Source organism: Microcebus murinus, chromosome 7, assembly GCF_040939455.1.
Source record: "Microcebus murinus isolate Inina chromosome 7, M.murinus_Inina_mat1.0, whole genome shotgun sequence".
In the NCBI taxonomy this organism is placed as follows: Eukaryota; Metazoa; Chordata; class Mammalia; order Primates; family Cheirogaleidae; genus Microcebus; species Microcebus murinus.
Window position 1 is genome coordinate 34859639 of NC_134110.1, and position 22329 is coordinate 34881967.

Sequence of the window (22329 nt, forward strand, 5' to 3'; positions counted from 1 at the left end):
AATGAAAGTTCCCTTAGAAGAAAGCAGCATGAACCTATACTTTCTTGCACTTTCATCTTTAATTTTTATAATTTGTGTCCACCCTGGCTACTGTACAATCATACAAGACACCTCAGATAATTGCCGTGCTACCATTGCACAACTTCAGTGATTTTACTCAAAAAAAAAGTCAAACCACCATCAAAATGAAGAGGCAAATAAAAGTGAATTTCAAATTACTTGAAAAGCATAGTGCTTTTGTCCAAAACTCAAACTTAAATGCCGTATTTATAATTTCCAAACTTCTGCAATAAAATTAACGCATATATATATATATATATATATATATATATATATATATATATATATATGGGTTTCATTTATAGAATTGCAATCTAAAAGAGAAAGTTACTTTTTAAAGAGCAATATATTTGGTTACAGTTCCACAAATCTGCAGTAAAGACAAACCCACATGATGTTAAATCTGACTCTAAGTAACCTAAGGTACAAGATTTTGGCAAATATCAAAATTATGATAATGTGATCTTAAAAATTCGACCCAGGAGATTACTTTTCAGAGAGTAAATGTGCTGTTGAGTAATTATTTCAATAACCTTTTCTTTTTATGACTATCTGCAAACTGACCCTTTCTTAACCATGGTGACTCACCAATGTTTCAAACTGACCTCTTTATTTCTGTGTCACCACTTCAGTACCCAGGGATTTCTGAGGCAGCATAAGTCTGACTTCATAAAAACAATAGATACTTTAACCTTTCAGTGACAGTTTTTAAATTTGTAAACTCAATAATCACATTATTTAGCTCAAAAACTATAAAAACATTGAGGTTTCAACATTTAAAGCCAGAATCTGCTTTTGCTTTTTAAATTAAGCTGCTTTTGAATCTTTTTGGTATTTATCAGCCATTTCCTTTATAATAAACTCCAACCAGAGCAGCTACATGACTTTGTGCCTTTAGACTTTTGGTTTTTTTCATTTCTCTCCTCCCTTCCCCTCCTTTTTAAGTAAAACACAACTTCTCTGATTGAAAGAGTGAAACACCAGTGCTCACAATGACAAACTGATGACAACCTCATGGCTGGAGTGGGAAGATCAGCCGTCACTGATCTGCACAGCAAGTATTATCTCCTGACAGACACTGGTGGACACAGGAGTGGGACTCAGTGCTCCTCTTGGATACCCAGACTATTAGGGAAAAGCGGTGCCACTATATCCCCTTAGATGCTGCAGCAGCAGCATAGCTTCTTCATGCAAGTGTCCCAAAAACTTGGCATGAAGATTTCAGCAAACACGTCTTACAACCTGGACACAGAGGAGTCTAATCAATCAGGAGATGAAAGTATAGAATCAGCAACAGTTAGTTCTTAGGAGGGTTTTTTTCTTTTTGTTTTTTAGCTTGAAGATTTTCTTTCAATAGTCAGTTATTTTTTTTTTAATGGATCTACACTATTCACTGATTGAGATCCACTGCAATTCACTTGTTTACTTAAAAACTTTTCAGGGATGTCTATAAATTTCAGTGTTTTACATGGTGAAAAGTGGTGTTGGTTTCTCTAAGGAGGGATCAGAAGTAATTTCTACTATTCAAAATACTGAAGGAAAAGAATAATTGATTTATACTATGTTTAAAAAAAAGTATTGACAAGCCCCCAGAATATTTAACCTTAAAAATTATTGTAAATACTTGCAATCGTCTCTAGATTACTTATAATCCCTCATACAATGCCTACACATTGCTTCATTCATGTGAGTCAACATAGTACTCGGAGGAAAATTCAAGTTTTACTTTCTGGAACTTTGTGAAATTCTTTTTCTGAATATTTTTGATTCATGGTTGGTTGAATCCACAAATATGAAACCCCCATATATGGAGGGATGACTGTAATTTAGAAACATGGAGGCCAAGATGAGAAAAAATAACTAAAAGAGTTGAAAGTGGTGGCCACAAGGAGTGGAAAGGGCAGGTGGGTAGAGTGGGCAGGGGAACTAGTTTTTTGTGTGTGTGTGTGTGTTTTTTTTTAACTGTGAATCTCTTGGGCAGGGTGTTTATTTCAACTGTGTTTGTACATTACCTTGATAAAATTCAAAAGCAATTTTGATTACAATCTGGCTGGGAAATGTATTATCTGTCTGGAGTTATATGTCCTAATTTCTAAGTTTCACCTCTGCCCCCCAACCATGATATGGCAATAACAACACCGACCTCACAATACTTCAGGAAGCTAACACCTGCTCACATACATAAAATGCTTGGCATAGACATTCTCTACAGAATTCTCAAAAAATTATGTGAGTGCATGTGAGTGCGTGTGTGTGTGCCTGTGTGTCTGTGTGTAATCTCCAAAGTTAGCTATTCTGAGTCACAGAAACTGGTAACATGGGTTGAAGACATTTTTACACTTTCAGCCACAGCCCTGGCCTTAAATAATTCCCTCCTCCATGAGCTACCTTTTGGCTCTTCAGCCACAGCTACAATGACAGATGTCTAGGACCCCTCAGACATCATGTCACAGGACAGGAATTAACGTCACCTGGCCTCTTGGCGGTGTCTGCAGCCCAGGCCGAGCTCTTTTTGACAGAGGGAAGCAGAAGAGGGGACGCTGCAGTGAGTCCCATGCTGTCCCCCAGCCGTCCCAACTCACCCACCCCCAAGAGCACCCAGATGTCCCCACTGTGCTCAACCCCCCTGCATTTCCTGCTGCCTCGTGGGCAACAGAGCGAGCGTAGCAAGGGTCAGTGTGACCTGCAGGAGGAAGTGCAGCCTCCGCCTGGGCTCCGGGGCTCCTGGGCTTCTGAGCTCCTGGGCTCGAAGCCAGTGCTTCCTCCTTAGATGCCACAGTGTTGTCCTGTGTGTCTCATAACTGTGGGCCCCAACTCTTTTGCACTAGTAAAGAGCTGACGTCTTTCACTTTTGGCCACAAATACCACCATTCTTGGCATAGTTCCAAGGGCTGTGCACATCTAGTCATTACTTGATAGGGTAAAACAATCCTTAGAATGAAAATTGAGAGAACTGGTCTTAAGTCCCACTCTGCTTCCAATCAGCTGCCTTATTTGAGCAAATCGTTGAATTTCCATGAGTCGGTTTCCACATCTGTAAAGTGGGCATGTTGCTGGTTCTTGCCCTACCTACGCATATGTATAATCCATAGCAGCTGGAATTAATGAATGTGAGAGTGCTTTGCAAGCTGTAAACTACTAGACAGAAGCAATTGGAAAGAGGAGAAAGAAGAAAGAGATGATGCACCAGGTAGTACTCTCATAATAGAGACTGAAAAGGCAATAAACTTACCCTTTTCTTCCAGGGAAGGCAGAACAACCGAAGGGCAAAAGCTGGGAGCGTTATTTTGAGTGACTGAAAAGAAAAAAAAAAAAAAGGCTGCCTTTTAGTTCTTCTCTACCCCTCAATATCAGGAAGTCCGAAGGCATCAATAGAGGTACAAGCTGGTGATCATGAAATTGGACTTGGAAGGCAGACAGACTGCACCACCCTGTATCAGTCAGGATGGGCTTGGTTATACCAAGGTAACAATCTCAGCATCACCACAAACAGTAAAGGGTCCCTCTCCCTCTTGCCACGTGACTACTGCAGATGTCCTGGGCTTTGCTCTATGTCTTTCTTCGTCAAGGCTCCAGGCCGAACAAGCTCCTTCTTGCCCCAGGCTTCAACAATTGCCAGAGCAAGGCAAGGTCTATGCAGTAACTTTTAGTCTTGCTTTTACAGCTTCTGCCCAGAAGTGACACACATCACTTCCGTGCCCGTGACATTGACCAAAGCTAGGAGTGACGAATTGTAGTCCTACCACATCCCAGAGATTGGAGAGAGCCAGCAACATGTGGTCAACAACACAAATGCCTGCCGCCAGCACTTACTGACCCTGTGAACTTAGCCAAGGCACCTAACCATTCTGGGCCTCGGTTTCCACATCTGTATAATGGGGATAGTACTACCTACCTCAAGAATTACTGTGAGGTTACAGGAGTAAATATAATGTATTGCACCTGTCACTGGGCCAGGCATATGGTACAAGCTTAACAAACATCAGCCACTACCAGTAGGCGGCATAACACAGTGGACAGCCTGGACTTGTGGGCAGACAGACCTGTACTTGGACCTTGATCCACCACTTGGGAGCAGTGTAGAGGGACTGCTAACCGACGTGCTCTACCCCCAGTTTCCAGCATTGGTAAAATAAAGAAACTGTAAAAATTAAATGAGAAACCATTCATACCCAGTGTGTGATACCTAAGTGCAAATTATCTTCTTCCCCTCCCTCTTCCTCTTCTGAACAAATATAAGTCTTCAAATTCTCATCATTCTTTTCTCTTCCAATGGCTCAAACTAGGACTGTGCACAGGATGTCCTCCTTCACTGGGAGCTGCAGTCAAGAGTAGGGGCTTTGGGTTCAGTGGCCGAGGGTAAGATTGACTTGGCCTCTTTCCTGCTATGTGTTCTTGAGCAGATTACTTAACCTCTCTGGCCTCAGGTTGTCTATAAAATGGAGGTCATAACAGTGTCTTTCTCAGAGTTGTGAACTTTAGGTGAATGGATATATGTACAGTTTTTGGCATCTAGCAAGCACTCAATAAGTCCATTATTCACTCTCACTATTGCTTTTATAATAACAAACTATCATCTTGTCTCTTGACCATATGTGCATCCATGAAAAGTCTCAGGACAGGGTCATGCTCTATTCCAGTCTCCGACATCCCTACCGTGAGTTTTCTCACATCCACCTCCTGCCCCACTGTCTTCACTTTGATCAGAAACACCAAAAGCCAGCCTCTCTGGTTTCTAGAGCCTTCAACTGTATTGTGCCTTTTCCAGCTTGGCTCTACCTGCCTGGAAGCACCTGCTACCATCACCCTAAGCCACTGCTTCTCAAACTTTGACAGACATTGGAATCACCTGGATGGCACAGTGACATACACCTTGCAGGGCCCCACCCCCAGGGCAGGTCTGGGATAGGGCCTGAGATTTGACATTTCCGGCAAGTTGCCCGGAGATGCTGATGCTGCTGGTCCACACTGACCTCAGGCTTCTGTCATCCCACATTCTTTGAACTCATCAAACAACATTCATAATTACTAATAACTACTCCCATGCTCCACTCCACCCAGCTGGCCAGCTTGACGCTTGTCTCCTTGTTTTGTTGTCATTTGTTTAAAATGTCTGTTCTTCCTGGAAAGAATTCTCAGAACAAGCATCCTAAGAATACAATCTTCAGGAAACAGTTTGGCTAACTATATCAAGGACCATTCAAATGTCCTCGCCCCTGTATACGGCAAATCAGCTTCTAGAAATTTAGTTTGTAATTCAAAGCAAGCTTGGTTTACCAAGGAAACATTTCCCAATACTAAGGGAAATCTGGAAACTATATGAGAGTCTGACAGTGTGAGAGTGTTTGAATGGGCTCTAGAACATTCCCGGGGGGGGGGGGGGGGTGACCATGCGCCTCACTTCAGCAGAGCACTTGTCGTGTAGCTCTGTTGCTGTGGCTTTACTAACTTTTTCTCAGTGAGTAAAAGTGAGAAAAAATAATAGGTTTTATTAGCCCGTGAGTGGGACCTTCTTCATTATACAGGACCAAGCTGAGCCCTGAGGGTTCCCAGCTTATCTGCCCCAGGGCACTGGAAACCTCCACACCCTCAGTCCCTGAGAGGACTGAGAACTCCCCCGGGGACCCTCCTACTGAGATGCTTACTGTGTAACCTTGGGGGAGTTGAACAGGTGCACACTGACCTTTCTAGGATTCACGCAACAGTGTGCTAAAGCCAACTCACACAGGCTTCCAACGGCAGATAGTGCACGGCCCTGCCCAACCCTGCTTTCAGCAGCTTCAAGTTGGTAGCTTGAAATCGGCCATCATGGGAATATTTACACCATAGGAGCATGGCAGACACTTATGATATTGTAACATAATAAGAAATATACATTTGGTCTTCATCCCAGGTCCTGGCATAGAGCTCCTAAAGCCTTGTAATTTCCTGAGTGATAGGGGTGACAGAAACATCTTTTGTTATACTATTTTATCTTAGTCATTGGTTTCTGACACTAGAGCTTCTAAGACCCTTGGGATCTCTGGAGTGAAAAAAGTATCTACTTTTTACTAATGAGATAGCTGGTGGCTGGGGGGACTCCTAGACAGATTCAGAAATAGGGGCCAGTGGCCACGAACACCAAGGCATGATTAGATAGTTGGAACTTTTAGCCCTATCCCCAACCCTCCAGAGAGCTCCTTCACCAATGGCCAGTGATTTAATCAGTGATGCATAAGCAATGGAACCTCCACAAATCCCCTAGACAACTAGGTTTGGAGAGTTTCTGAGTTGGGGAACTGATAGAGGTGCTGGGAGTGTTCCTATAAGGGTTTGGAAGCTCCATCCCTAGCCCCTACACTTCTCTCCCATTTGGCTCTTCCTGAGTTATATCCTTTATAATAAACTGGCAGTAGTAATGGCTTCCCTGAGTCCTATTAGCTGTTCTAACACATTATCAAGCCCAAGGGGGTAACCATGGGACCCCCCCCCCAACTTAACTTGGTTGGTCAGAAGTACAGGAGGCTCAGGCCCTGTGATTGGCATCTGAAGTGAAGGGGCAGTCTCACGGGACTAAGCCCTTAATGTATGGGATCTCACTTCAACTCCAGGTAGTTAGTATCAGAATGAATTAAATTGAATCACTGGACACCAAGCTGGTGTCCAGAGAGTTGTAGAATTGGTTGGTATGGGGGGAAACCCAACATATTTGGTGTCTGAAGTCAAAAACAGTTCTCACCCCCACCTTTGGCACTTGTGAAATATTGCCAGCAAGCACCAAATGGGGGTAAAAATAGGCCCCACCTCATCAGACTGTTGGGGAATTAAATGACACATTACATGGAAAACCGCTAGCCTTGTGCCTGGAACAGACTGTGCTCAGGAGAAGGTAGCGGTTGTTGAGATGATGTGAATGGTGGTGAAGAACGGCTTGTACAGTAAACTGCTACCTACGTGTGGGAGTTTCTACGTGGGCTGCAGAGAGGCATAATTAGGACAACTTGTCATTTCCTCTCCAGGTTCTGTTCCTGTGTGTAGAACTGCAACAAGGTCCAAATGCATTTGCTCAGCAGAAGAGAGGAACTGGGAGGCTTTGTTATTTTAGAAGTCACTTTTGACTTTGTAAACAAACCAAAGACCCTGCCCTGCAGCTGCAGATGGAACAGTCAGTCCCAGTTTAGTTCTCTGCAAAGAACAGGAGGTACCAGCGCCCCAAAGGCTGACCCCTTCCAGGAAGACCTGGGCTCAGGGTACTGTCTGACCACAGAGCAGCCCCCTCAGTACCCCCTGTACTTCCACCCTGCTCCTCTGAAGGCTGACGTTTCCTCTCTGGGCCCTACTCCCAGGAAGGGGCTCTCAAACAGCATCGTTTGCATTCACCTTTGCTAAGCCTGAGCCTCTGTGGTTCTGGGCTAAGGCATACATGGACCTTTCTGCTCATTTGAGGCAGTAAAGGCAGAAGGCTGTGCCTGCAGGCTCTTTAGGCTCCCCTCTCAGTGCTCCCTGCTCTAGTCGGTGCCTTTCTCCTCCCACACATTGGGAGACTTAGCTGCGTCCTTTGTTCTGTGAACACGCCCAGTAAGAAGGTGATGCTGCAGTCACCTGTGCACAGGTCTCTTCCTCTGAGGCTGTGAGGTGTGCGATGGCAGGAACCTGCTTACCTCGTCCCACCTGCTGCCTATTGCTAGGCCACTGCTCCCTCACCTGACTCCCCTGTATCTACGCCCAGCTTTCCCCTGAAGTCACTCCTGCAGAATGTTCTGTTCCCCTTTCATGCTCTGAAGGAGTACCACCCCCACGCCCACTCTACCCTGGGATTCCACCACAGCAACACAAGCCACAGTGCTGTTATTTTCTGATCACAGACTGATTATCTCCCAGGATGGGAGAGGAATCTCACCAGCCTCATGAGATGGGTGAGTAAATCCACATGGGAGAAGTGCTTTAGAGTTTTGGCTGACATACAGTGAGTGCTTAAGAGAGGTGCATTTTCTTTCAATTTGCCTCCTTAGCCAGACCATCAACCCTTCTCAGGCAGGGACTTCAACCCCTTGCGCCTCTATGGTGTTTGGCACATTGTAGGAGTTCAATAAACATAAGCTCCTGATCCTTTCTAGGGGTAGGTCCTCAGAAACAGGGGACCTAGGGTTAATGGGATTATAGTAACCACTCAGTATAGACATTGCTACACTGAACAATCAAACCATGGATTTGAAGCAAGGCCAAAGTCTATAATTGAAATCCTCCATCAGAATTCCTTTTTAAAAATGTGTAAGCTAAAAATAAAACTATAAGCCCTCCATCAACTGAACAGACCCCCTCTTGGCCAAGGGAACCCCAGAAAAACCTTAAAACTGAGTTCCCAGCCATGAAGGGAAGAGAGATCAGATATACCTCATTAGACCGCCTCCTTTTTGGAGTTAGACACAACTGACCAGCACTAATGTTAAAACAGAGATCATAAGACTGACAAAACAGACTCTTTGTGACAATAAGATACCAAATTATTAACAGGACCTAAGGCATGCAAGGTAAATATTAACTCACACTTGCAGGCTATCAATTTGCTTAGCAGATCACTTGAGTGGATATATTTTGGCTTGTCTATGATTAGCAGACTTTCTTATCTTAACTTACAACATTTCAAGCTTTTAGATAAAGCTTTATTTTTTTAACCAATTACAATCAAAGAATCTCTGAACCTACCTATAACCTGTAAGCCCCGGCTTCAAGACATACTGCCTTTTTGGACCAAACCAATATATATCTTCCATGTATTGATTTACGATTTTTTTTTTTTTTTACCTAAAATTCCTGTCTCTCCAAAATGCATAAATCCAAACTATAACCTAACCACCTTGGGACCACTTACTCAAGGCTTCTTGGACTTATGGATCCCTAGGCCGTGGTCACTCATTGGGTCAGAATAAACCCCACTCATTGGGTCACTCATTGGGTCAGAATAAACTGTTTTACACAGTTGGAGTTTTTTCCATTAGCAAATGTACATCTCACGAGCCAGCACTGCCTCAGAGGTGGAGGTGAGGGGTCCTAGTCATCTTTCAAGGCCCAGGTCTAGCAGCTCTTGCTCCATAAAGCCCTTCCTAGCCCCATAGAGGCTATTTTCTACTATTACGTAAGCAATTGTCTAATACAAAGACAAGAGTGGGAGAAAAGTAATGGCAATGTCAGCTTCAGTGGTGGGATTTTCCAACAGCGTACTGGTGTAGTTTTGTCTACTAGAATCCAGGACTGTAATAATAATCAGATCTCAGCTAATGTGTTTTGGCTCAAAATTATCATGAATCAAACGATTTTTTATAGTTTTGTACTGGCCAACATGACCCAACTGGGAAAATAGTTTTATTTATTAGCCTAGTCTCCTGAAGTAAGATTCCTAGTTCTTGAGAGGAGATAAATCCACAGCTTCTTATGACTTCCCCCACCATGCACTTCTGATGAAGATGACTTTGAGGAGAAAGAACCTTATCCTGCTCTGATGGAGTCACATTACACCACGTCATCACTACACTCCGACAGCCAAACCTCCCCCTCCAGTTCTGACATGGGAACCGCAGAGCCACACATGCCAGAATACGTGCATCCCAAATTGTCTCCTACCCAGGGGTCACAGATGGAAGAATGAGAGACCGATGCCACTGTGACACTTTTTTCTTTCTCTCCCCACATGCCCACACACTGAAAGCAGGCAGCACGTGGTGTTGTGAAATCCACCTGCTTGGGCAGCTCTGTGCCAACAGGCAGAGGACACTTGCAGGAGCTAGTAGTCATCAAGGCCACAAGGAGGGCCCAGAGGAGCCTCCAGCAACAGACTTCCAAATCTCCTCCATGGTCTCAGTGCTTGTCCCCTCCAAAACACAAGTTGAAATTAAACTGCCATTGCAATAGTAATAATAGGCGGGACATTTAAGAGGTGATTAGGCTATGAGGGCTCTGTCCTCATGGGTGGGATTAATGTGGCTATAGAGGGACAATTCAGCCTCCTTTCTCTCTCTCTGCCCTTCCACCTTTCCCCATGGGATTATGAAGCAAGAAGCCCTTTGCCAGATGCTGGCACCCTATTATTGGACTTCCCAGCCTCTGGAACTGTGGGCCAATACATTTCTGTTTATTACAAATGACCTAGTCTGTGTAGTCTATTGTAGCAGTACACAATGGACTAAGACACCTCCCAGGCAGAATTAATTTCTTTCTCCTGTGTTCCCATGGTACTTTATTGATAAGACCATTCTAGTACTGTCTTTTCTGCTATATTCTGTCATATTTCCTCATGTCTTCTTCATTCTGTTGTAAGCACCTAAGGAAAATGACTATATCTTATTAATCCCACTTTTCCTGGTACCCAGCACAGTGCATGGCCCAAAATAGACACTAAGTAAGGCTTTAAAACATCTTCTAATAAGAGAGACCCAGCATAAGAATGGCTTATGGCTTATTTCTTTACAGTCTATAACTCCTCCTTAGACTGAGAGTGCCTGGGTAACAGCAATCATGTCTTATTCTTACTCAGCCATATAACACAGTGACTTATAGTCAGAAAGACTTGGGTTCAAATTCTAACTCTGTCATCTACCTGCTGTGTGACCTTGGGTCAGTGACTTAACCTCTCTGAGCCCACATTTCCTCATCTGACTTGGATGTGAGGATTAAATGAGATAATGCTTATAGACTGCTTGGCATCCAGCCAGGCACATGGTCAGAGCCCAACACACGGAGGCTAGATGTGTAATGCCAGAGGGCCCAGGCTTGTCTGATGCTCACTCAGTATTTGTTGAAAGAGTGCCCCTCTGTGAATTTTTAATTCCCTGCCCTGTAGTTCCTGGTCAAAACTCCTGAGTCCCCAGACTGACCCTACAGAATATATGTTGGAAAAAGTTAGTGGTCCGTGAAGTCAGATGAAAAGAAACAGAACAGATGGAATGAGTTGGGACAATAAGTACCTTGGGTTCTTTTCCTTGCCAACTCCTGTCAAAATGTTGGAACACTCTGGTCTTATTTCCATTATATCTCTGAACAAATGAATTACTCTCTAAGCTTCTTTTTACCCAACTCTTCCATGAGTAATACAAAGATGGAAAATGACCTTTTTCAGGCTTTGGTGAGGTGAGGAAGTGAGAGGGCAGATGGGGCAAGGTGGAGTTGAAAGGTGAAAGTTCAGTTCCGAAACCCTCCAAATACCCAGAGCTGGCACAGGGCTAACTTCAGGACTGAAGTCCTAGGCAGGCATTTTCTCCCCGTCCCTATGAGTGAAAGAAAGGAAACCGCTATGTATGGAAAAATCTTCCCTAAATAGAAACCCACTGAGGCTATTTCATTATACAACCCTGATGTTTCTCCTTAAACAATTCAAGATGTTAAAATAAAATAAAAAGCCAACAGAGAAAATTCAGATCAAATCACAGGAGGCTGAAGGTGGTGTGGACATGAGCAGGAAGATTCCATTTCAGCCTGGTAATAATTAACTTCAAAACAATCTGCTGGCAAGTAAGGAACACATAGGGACCAGTGGGCTCAGGAATAGGGGCCGGGGGCCAGATTCTGCCCAGGAGCCCTGTCTGGACCTTTCAGGTTGGACCTGGCTGCAGAACAAAAGGCCAAACCACCAACTGGTTTGGTTTGTTAATTTATTATTCTTTTTTCTTTTCAATTTATTATTCAATTTTTTGTTAGTTAATTGAGTTTGGGGAAAACCAGCCAGACAAGGTATTTAGACAGTTTCATAACCAGTCACTTATGGGATATTGAAGACCCACCAGGAGGCAACAGTGTAAAAGGGAAGAATATAAGTTTGGGATCATCAGACCTGGGCTTGCAACCTGATTCTGCTTCATACTAGCTCACTAACTTCCACTTTCCATGCCACTCCTGTCTCATCTTAAAGTAGAAGAAATACTACCTACTCCATAGGTTTATCATGAGTATGAAATGATATGACCCATCATGTGTCTGGCACATAGTAGGCCCATGAAGAATGTTAGTTCTCCTCTCTGCCTACTTTGGGCCAAGTGTTGTATTGGGTCCAAGACTCCTCCCAGATCAGACATTGCATGATTCTAATTTCTTGGGCAAGTACTAAGCAAGGGCCAGCACCCATCCCATGTCTATCCTGAAACCCAGGAGGAAGCCAATAGTGGGAGAGATTGGAAACACTAAACTTCCGCTCAGCCTCTCCATCTGACTCCTCCTACACTGACAGGGCTTTTGGGATCTAGGGCGTCTTTGTGAATTTGCTTCTGGGACACAGGGAAAAACGATGTCTAATTTCCATGGAACTGCCATAGCAGAAACACCCAGGAAGTAAGAGGTGACAGGACCACAGTGAGTCTCACTTATTTTACCAGTGGGGAAACTGGAGAAGTGGTTTGGCTTTCCTAAGGACAAATCCATAGTGGGTGACATAGTTGGGAAACACTAATGTCTACTCATCTGAGTCCAGTGGCTGCTCCACCACACTGTGGAGGCCATTCATTCATCCCTGCATTGATTTTGAAGTGAGCTTCTAAAATATGCCAGGACATAATCACCACACATGCCTTAAGGACCCACATTGAGCCAATATCGCCTTGGCCTTGAAATTCTTACTCTGCGTGTATTGTCAAATACACACCAGTCATTCCCCTTCCCCTCCCTGACACTGCCATGTGCTGCGTTGTCTTGATGAATAATCAAGGTGAGAAAAACAAGGGAACCTGGCAGAGTCCACACCTGTTGACTGTGCCTGTCCGGCAGCAGTTCCTCCTCTGCTTTGAGAAGCCGCCCCTACCCCAGTGCACGCAGGATCGCTGGCGCTGTCAGGCTGTCCCACTCCGTGGGTGGACTCAGACCCCAAGGAGGCCAACTCTCCCCCTGAATCTACAAATTGACTACAACAACTGAAGCCTGTGGAGCGGATCAGTGACAACAGAGGCACACTGAAGAAGCTGTCCGTTTGCCCTTGCTAACCATATGCACGGAGCTGGTCCACAGCCACCTTTTCTGAGGCTGACTTTGTCATCTTTCCTTAGAGGCAATGGGCAGACTTCCAATAAATTCCCTTTCTGCTTAAGTTAAACAGAATCAGTTTCTGTTGTTTGCACTGAATGAATCCTGACTAATCTACTTCCCAATCCAAGGACACTGCCCTATGCGTGGCTGGGAAATAGTGAACTAAAGGTGCCCACGCAGCTGTCAGGGGCAGGCTACTTACTGGGCTTCTGGTACCACCCGAAGGGATAGGTGCGGACTTCAATGTCAGGAGAGCCACAGTCCAGAATGCGCCAGGCTCCTCCATTCTCCTCGCTGCACATCTGAAGTCCCAGGCTGCTCAGAGTGAGGCACGCCACCTCTCCTCCTGGGGTAGAAAACCAGCCAGGAACAAGAAAATGAGCATGATGGAATATTCGAATTGCATGAGAAATCCTGCAGAGTCATTGTTCACCAGTCACCTGGGGTGCAACTCTGTATTTCAGGTATGATCTCTCAGCCACTGCGAAAAACCTGGTACCTGAACTTAAGGAGCCTCTGATCTAAGAGCACAGGGGTAGAGGCAGCTAATATTTACCAAGCACCTATTCTGTGCCCAGGGCTGGGCTGGGGCTCTGTTTGTATCATTTCATCTGATCCTCCCACAACCCTAGAAGGAAGGTAGCTTTTGTATCCCTACGTAGAGATGATGAAACTGAGGCTTAGGGAAATTAACTGAGGTGTCCAGAATCACGCCACTAGTAAAGGACTGAACCAAGCATTAAATACAGATCACAGGCATTGATCCAAAGTCCAGTCCACCAAGCTGATTGATCCAAGACCTGAAAGCTGAGCAGAAGATGGCTCAGCGGCGCGTGGAAGGAAGGAAGTCTGGTCGGGTAGAACTGCATGTGTAGAGCTGACCACCACCGGGCCAGGACCCGAGTCCTGGCTGTCACATTTATTAGCCACTTCTCTCTCTAAGCCCCCACTTCCTTATCTGTGAATGAAGATCACTCCCCCCTACCCCCTAGAGAGGATCCTGGGGATTAAATAAGGTCACAGATGTGAATGTGTTTTCTAAACTGTAAAGTGCTGTACACAGAAGAGAGTGGGTATGTCATCATTACCTTTTAACTGGGAAACATTCAGAAATCCGAAGCCGGTGCAGCATGGGTCCACGTCGCACAGGCGCTCACATTCAAAGAACCTGGCACAAGGAGAGAAAGAGCAGGCCTGAAGGTCTCCACTGGTGGCCCAGGTCCTACAAAGCTGTGGTCATTCTGACTTCTGGGGACCAGCTTTTTTATGACTACTTAAATCGGGAGTGCTTTGACCAATGTGCATGAGTAGATTCCTAGCTTTGAGTTTCTTTCTCAAAACAAAATTCTACTTTTCTTAGGAATGCTGTCTTGCTATTCTTCAATCATTCCTGCATTCATTCATCATGCACATATTCTGTGCCAGTTGTATGCCAGGCACCAAGCCACGCTAACCCGAGATCCTGAATGTGCTCCTATAATCCCTTCAGGGAAACAGAAAGTCTCCATTGTGGATTCTGGGAAAAGGAAAAAGTAGTAATGGGAGAATTTTTAGAAAGGGGAGACTTCCTGGGCTTGCAGTTGGGGTGACTCAGCCAGGGGTTGTTGGAGCAGCAGGAGCTGAGTCTCTGCTCCCCTTGGCTTCTTCTCCCACTTGCTGCACAGCGTGGACTCGTCACATTGACCAATGCATTTCTGTTTTCTGGGTCAGCCCCCCAAGGCTCTCTCTTAGGACCTACCTTGCTCACCACTCAATGTAGCTACTCGGCCCCGTCTTCTAGGAACAGGCATGGCAGGAAGGACTTAGCACACCTGAGCTCAGTTCTAAGTTCCCCTTGCCCTGACCACATGTCACATTCTGACCAATCATTCCTGACTCCTGAGAGCTTTCCTGGCCTCTTCTTGGTTCAGGGACCCTGCCTCATTCTTTCCACTCTCCTTCACCTAACCCAAGTCACATCCCAGCAGCTGAAGCTTTTAACTGCTGGGCAGCTTCTTCAGTGATGGCTGCATCTGTGTCCTGATGCCTGTGGGCCACCTCCCTGCCCTTCCCTCTCCCGGGGCCCTGCCCACCTGCCCTCCTGCCCACCTGCCCACCTGCCGCTTCTTTTTCCTTCCTTGGAAGCCCATTGCTAAGCTCCAGCCAGGGCAGTGCACTCTCCAGCCAACTACCCTCCCCTGAGTTCAGAAGCACACATTCTGCTTCCCTGGTTCCCATCCCCGCTCTGTGGTCAGGCTGCTCCCTGGCCCCAATCTTCCTTTTCTTCCACACAATGGTGTCCATCTGGATCTCAAGACAGATTCACCAAGTCATCATTTTATCTCCATTTTCAAAAGTAGATCGTAAACACCAGCAACACTGCCTACATCAACAGTTCATGAATCAATGACTCTTGAATTTTAAAGTACAAAAGAATGACCACGGGGGACTTTCTTAGAGATCAGATTCTTGAACCTCACCCCAGAAATGCCGGGTCAGCATGTCCAGAATAGGACCCAGGAATGTGGTTTATAAAAAGCTCTTCTGGGGATTCTGAGGGGTGAGATTAAAACAACTAAAGAACAACTAAGCAAATAAATAAATAAGAAAATGAAATTTTAAAATAATAAATAAAATTAAGTAAAAAGTCCTTAGAAGCCTGTGGTTCTAGTAAAAGTTCTCTTTGCTCTCAGATTCTGAATACAGCACTATGAGGCTTTGAGGATCAAGTTTATTATGAGCTTGATAATTTTTATTAATTGGCAAGGTGTAGCTCAACCTGTCTCTTTTTTTTTTTTTTTTCTTCAATAATACAGGACCTAAGATCAACCTGTCTCTTTACCATCAGCCAACTAGAGGTTTAGGGCTAAATTTTATGTTTGAGATGATTAACTTACCTTAGCCAAGGTGTTTTTGATATGGTTATCTCCTTATTGTCTTTTTTCCCCTTATCTTTGGGTTTTATAGTTTTTTAAAAAAGTTTTTTGTTTGTTTTTAAGAGATGAGGGTCTTATGATGTTGCCCAGGCTGAACCCTGAACTCCTGGGCTCAAGCAATCCTCCTGCCTTGACCTCCAAAGTAGCTGGGACTACAGTGTGCACCATCACACCTGTATAGATTTTTTTTTTAATGCTTCTGCCTTTAACTGTTATTGCATGACCTTCTTTAAGGAAATATTAATAGAAGCATGTTAATAATAAAAAATAGGGATAGGGTAGAAGTAGCTTACCCATCAGAAATTGATTTTTCAGACATAGGCACTTTGTTTCTAATGGAAATCCCCGTCAGTTTTTGGAATGGCAGGCGGGTATAAAAGTTCGTCACTTTATCTTTCAGTACCACTACACAAAGGAAGAAAGAAATTATGTTATTTAGAGAAATATTTGCTGTATCCACAAAAATATGAGAACAAAGGAGTAAAAACCAGACTAAAAGCTTCTAATTCAAGATGACACATTAAAATCATGTACTGACTCTCAGCTCCCAATCCAAATCTCACTAAAATGATAGTAAAGGAATTCTTGTAAAGGCATAAACCCACAAAGACTAGGAGCACAAGAAAAGGGACATAACAGGAGATTTTGGAAGCTAGAAAGCATATGGAGGAATAAAAATTGACTTAACAGACCCAAAAAAGCCGACTCAAGTTCTCTGCGGGAAGAACCAAAAAGCAACTCAATATGCCTTTCAGAATCCCACAGGGTTTGAGGATGGCAGCACTGGGGTAAAGGGAGCCTAGAACAGAAGGATTGACTGAAAATGTCTTTAAGAAGCAACAAGGTCTCCAGATGCCCTCCTCTGCTCTCCGCAGTGGACAACTGCCCCCTCCCCACCGTGGGAGAAGGCAGAGGTTTCACTCTCTGGAGTGCGTCTCTTGGGTGCATCAGGCAGGGTGAATGGTGTAAGCACCGCATTGAAAATAGGGGATTCTTTTAAGTCAGACAACATGGCAATACTGAGACACCCACTTCCTTCCAACTTTATTTGACGCCTAAACCACTAGCAGCCAGAGGAAAAGGACCTAAAAATACTGACATGGGGGATCCCCCAAAGGGTGTCCCAAGCAGATTATCCTACAGAGGAACCCAAAGTCAAGAAGCTCCACCACACACTCTGAGCTTCCCGATCAGCTGCGGGCCCCTCGGATGTTTGAGTGGTGAAACAGGGGTCTCCAGACATCTGAGAAAGGCCTCTAGCCCAACAGTGAATGGAGGGGGACAACTTCTGGAGGAAACAGAAATGGTACAGGGTGAAAAAAATAAAATAAATAAATAAATAAATAAAAAATATATATATATATACATATATATATTGTCTGTAATGTTCTTGGAGAGAAAAATCACCTTCCATGTTGCTACAGTTGCCGTGGCTGAAACCCCCTGGAGCACACAGTCGAACGGGCTACTGCTGACTGACACACCCGTTCACAGCGGCTCTCTCTGAGGAGGGAGATTCCCGGGCAGGACAATTCTCTATAGTCAACCCAATGCATTTCTGAATGGCTTCACATTTCTACAAGGGCAACTTTATTTTTTAAAAAGGAAGACATTAATCTGGGCGTCTCTAAAACCACAGAGTCAGCAGCCCACTGGAAATACTGTTTATGCAGATCCCACCAAGCACGCACCTTTCTTCTGGAACAGGGCCTTTGGTCGACCGGGCAGGACCAGTGTGCAGCCCTGGGCACCAGACTCCATGGTGTCGTCACACACCTGGGCCTCCGGGTAGAGGGTGCAGGTGAAGTACAAGGGTGCGCTCTCTGTTATCTCTGCGAGCTGACAGAAAGAGGGCTCCTGTACACATCCTACGGGCAAGAGAACAGTTGGTTTTTAGTCCTTGGGGAGCCTGCAGGGGAGAATTATCTCTATAGGATTCTCTGGGGGGAAATAGCTGGCAGGGATCCCTCGTGGTTAGGGCGCAGACCCAAGATAGTCATGGCCACCCTGTCTGGAAGGCCCAAGCAAAAACACTGGGGTTCTGCTGGCTGGGGAGGGGGCCGAGTGGCCCCGAATAAAGGCAGAGTCCAATGGGGTGAGGGGTAAGCCTCACATTCGGCGATATGGGTGATGAAATTGCATTGGGTCTAACCATGATCATCTCAGAGACAGTCAAAATCTGCAGACCAAAGGCCACAGGACTGTGAAATCTGTGGACTTTGTGAATGATGCCCCCTGCCTCCACACCCATGTCACTCTCTGCCTCCAGTATACGTGAGCTCTCCAAGGGCAAAGAACATGGTGGATTCATGTTTTTGGTGGTGGCTCTTTTTCATCCCTGAAGTCAAACGCAAGGCCCAAAACAGAATACATACTCAGTAACTGATGGATGGATGGATGGATGGATGGATGGATGGATGGATGGATGGATGGTAAGTTCTCGGAGCAGAGTAAAGACTAACTATACTGTGAACTTCTTGACGATAAGGGTTATGTTCTATCTTTCTTGTATGTGACCCATGGTATTAGGAGTATAGTGATCCCTGAGTTATACCACTGAGTTTGACCTTATGCTTCTCAGAAGTTGTTAAATGGTCCTGTTACACCTGCTTACAGGGTCTGGAGGAGAAGGATAGGGTCTCAGGATACTTACGAGACAGGCACCATAGGTTTGCCTGCTGGGCTGAAAATAGGTGTTTGAAAAGCCAGTGCTGTTGGCTGAGCAGGGATCGGTTTCTATTCACAATGACCTGGTCAAGGTTCACAGGGGAGAAGAGTTCTGTTGTCAACCCTGAAAAGAAAGGAGAGAGTCAACTTCCTTGCCTTTATCTCTATAAAGTGAATATGAGAGAGACACAAGAATTAAAAACAGAGAGAGACCAGAGTCAGAGACAGAGACATTTTTAGGCTAAATGAGGCCAGAGAAGGATTAAAATCCGTAGAATTGGCAGTCTGGTTGGCAAGAAATATTCGGAAGGCCCCAGAAAGTCCTAAAAATTGTAGAATTGCAGAATCTTAGCATCTTTGTTTGAAAGAAACCTTGGGAGCCACCTGTTCCACCTTTTCACCCAACATGGGATCTTTCCCCTTGGGATTTCTGGCTAATATGCTGATAGCCCTGCATGACATCTCTGTGCCAACGACAGCAGCCCACCCTATTGTTAGCAAGGTGTAGAATCAAATCTGTCTCTTTGTAACTTTTAACCACTGAGCCTCCTGTCTTCTGAAGCCACGTGGAAGCCCAACCTCTTTCCCACATGGCAGCCTTCATCTATGAAGCAGCTTTCAGCTTTGCTCAACTCCAAACCTGAAAGTTCCAGCTCAAACATTCCCTGAGTCTTCCCTTGTGTCTTCGTACGCCATGATCCCAGCATAAGGCTCTTCCTGGGATCCCCACTCTGCCTACAAAACAGAAGTCTAAGCTCTGTTCTCAGTCTGGGCTCTACCTGCATTTTGAGCCTCATCTCTGATTATCTCAGTTTGCACCCCAGCATTGCACAACCCTGGTGATGCTAGTTCATCACCGTGCTGCTGACAGTCCCCGTATGACTGCTCCTGCTGCTTGTGCTTCAAGGAGCTGCTTTGTCTCCTCCTGCTCTGACATCTGTGGCCCTATAAAGAGGTTCTCCAGGGCTGAGGGCCCTAACATCCAGGCCCAGAGGAATAGCTGTGTAGCCCTTAAGACCTTTGTCTTTCCAGATGGATTTACGGTGGGGGCATGAAGCAGATCAGAGAATATGAGCTGGGGCGTGTTTGCAATGTTCATTCACCCAGGGCTCTGAAATAAGGGGCATTCCATCCATGTACACCCCACTTTGCCATAGACTGGGGCATCTCTCAGCAGCCTGCTTTCTGCACTCCATAAAGCGGGCTCATGGAGACAGAGTGTCCTCACTAGCAATAACCACCAGGTGGGATAAAAGCTTTATAATCAGCTGTCAAGGCCAGAAGCCTGGTGCTATCAGAGACCCAAGACCATGTTGCCACCCCAGTGCTCATCACGCATTACTGTACAATGGCCAGTTCCTGTGCCCGTCTCCCCACTGAAACGTGCCTAGCACAGGGCAGGAGCTCAGGGAGAGCACAGGCCACCTCTCAAGACAGCAGGTCAGGGAGAAAATACAAGGTAGTAGGACAGCTTGTACAATACAAGATAAAGGCACACCTGAGGTGCCCCCAACCACATTTGCCCTCAGAGACTTGGCACAGTTGTTCTTCCCCTTACCTGGAATACCTTCTCCCAGGTGGCCCCTGGAAGTGTCTGGCAGATCCTTCTGTGCTCCACTGAGAAGCCTTTCCCAGCCCCTACAGGCTGCCCAGCCTCCCTCAGTCCCTGTGTTCCCACTGCACCTGACACCTGTCACATTGCAGGCCTGGCCACATTGTCATGCAGTGGCTGGCACGTGGGAATTCTCACTAGGCTGTGCATGTCCAAGCCCACAGCATATGTGTTCCAAAACATCTATTGGATGAATGAATGAAGACTATAGCCACTTCATTTTATACCTAGTTTACATGCCATATGAGGACAACACATTTCCTCCTTGTTCTCTTAAATCTTTTCACCCTCCCTTAAAGGCAATAGCAATCGCTCTCCCTGGCTTCCTGTGCTTGTCTCACAGACTGATTGTGGTAACCTGATACAGAAAGGGGGAAATTCCTCCCTGTGCTCTGAATCAGAGAGACCACTGTCAGGGACACTGAGAAGCATAGCCCGAGTAAATGAGCACTTGGAGATGCCCCGGGGCCCAGGCTCAATGCAATTTCTTCTGTAGGCACTGTTATCTTTGTAAGCCCAGGAATGCAATCAACTGAGAAGGGGAAAACGAGCTGAGCTTTGTTTATTCACCCTGAATCTCTCCAAGGCCTTGGACAGAGTCCAAACTCCCTGCCTAGAAAAAAGTAGGAGACATTCCTCCCTGTGGAAGTCACATGAGAGTTTTGCAGGCTCTGCCCTAGACCAGTGTATAATGATGGATTTTACAGAATGTTCTCAAGTGCCGCTAACTCATTCACATTTATATTGTCACGTGCTGTGTGGCTGCCCCTAAAAGGCATAGCCAAGGTTGGCACTCAGTGAAGCAAATGCCCCTGATCAGGCAGGGGAGAGCAGCAGTGCTGGGTGCTGGGCAGTTTGGGGGCATCTGTTAAGTACCAGGCAATAGGCCAAGCATTTGCCACCTAATGAGATGAGAGGTAGGCAAGATCCTTTTATTCTACACATGAATCCAAGGCTCTTAGCAGGTAAGTAAATTACCATGGCCACACGGGTGCTAGCCAGTGACAGAGTTCTAGTCTATCTGCTTTGTGATACAATGGCTCTCATTGCACCATGCTGCCTTCCTGTGCCAGCAGACTCATCTGCCTCTCTTTTCCCTCCTCCCCCTCTCCCTCCTTCCACCTCTCTCTCTCTCTCTCTCTCTCTCTCTCTCTCTCTCTCTCTCTCTTTCTTTTTCTCTCTCCCTCTCTGAGTTTTAGCTCTGCCTCAGGAATAACAACCATAGACTCTGGAGCTAGGGAAGCCTCAGATGCACATATGTGCTGTCCCTATCAGTGTTTGGATTGGCTGCATGCCATGACGCTCAGATTCGCACAGACGGCTCATCATTAAACGACTTCAGAATATTTTCATTGTCTTTACACTCTTCAGGGTTGACTTAAGTGAATCCACTGACCACAGACAGGTGAACCTTGCTTTTTAATATATATTTTTTTCTTCTGGTTTTGTTATCATGACTTTTTTTGTTTCCCAGAACAGCAGTGAATTTGCAATGATTTTGCCTTACTTTCTATGCCAACCACCCATCTGTGGAGCTGCCCATATTTGTGAGATGGATAATCGGGTTAGAAGTTTAGAGAGGAGTCTGTGGCTGCAGAATAGAGTGATGTGAATGGCTCTATTCATTGATTAAATCCTCGGCACAGTCATTTTGTCTCCAAGTGGACACCCAAGTGTGTACAAAGGATTGGAGGTTGGTACCTGTTTCTGCTGGAGATGCTGGCCTCAGTCCCGTGTCTCTTCTACATTCTGCAGACTCGGGCCGAGACCCCATGTCAGAATCTAGGAAGAAAAAGAGGAGGGTAGCTGTAATGTTGGGGAGAAGGGATGGTGCTCCTCAGGTCAACAAAACAGTAACAGCAGTGGGAAATCCTCCTGGCCCACAGCCAGGTGCTTGAGACAAGATCTGGAGCAGAGCCCTTGGCAGAGGTCAGCACTCTTTGGCCTTTCATGGAACATCAGTCAACCTCTCAATAATAGAACTATTATTGTCCAATATATTGAAACTCGAAGGAGGACAGACAGGCAGAAAAGAAGTGCCGAGTGCATGCTTGGCCTGAGCCTCATGTTTTGTCCTATCCTGCCCCACGG

The 22329-nt window shown here is 45.5% G+C and overlaps 1 protein-coding gene across 1 annotated transcript in view; it reads right to left on the reverse strand.

Moving 5' to 3' along the window:
• The window catches only part of TG (thyroglobulin), a 240320-nt gene that overhangs the window by 137956 nt on the left and 80035 nt on the right, over positions 1 to 22329 (reverse strand). Inside the window, exons 29-35 of the mRNA XM_076005003.1 lie at positions 21940 to 22020; positions 18613 to 18750; positions 17651 to 17827; positions 16253 to 16364; positions 14133 to 14212; positions 13247 to 13390; positions 3293 to 3355 (exon numbers count right to left, since the gene is read on the reverse strand). Coding sequence (XP_075861118.1) covers positions 3293 to 3355; positions 13247 to 13390; positions 14133 to 14212; positions 16253 to 16364; positions 17651 to 17827; positions 18613 to 18750; positions 21940 to 22020 — 795 coding nt within the window. The remainder of the gene's footprint in view (positions 1 to 3292; positions 3356 to 13246; positions 13391 to 14132; positions 14213 to 16252; positions 16365 to 17650; positions 17828 to 18612; positions 18751 to 21939; positions 22021 to 22329) is intronic.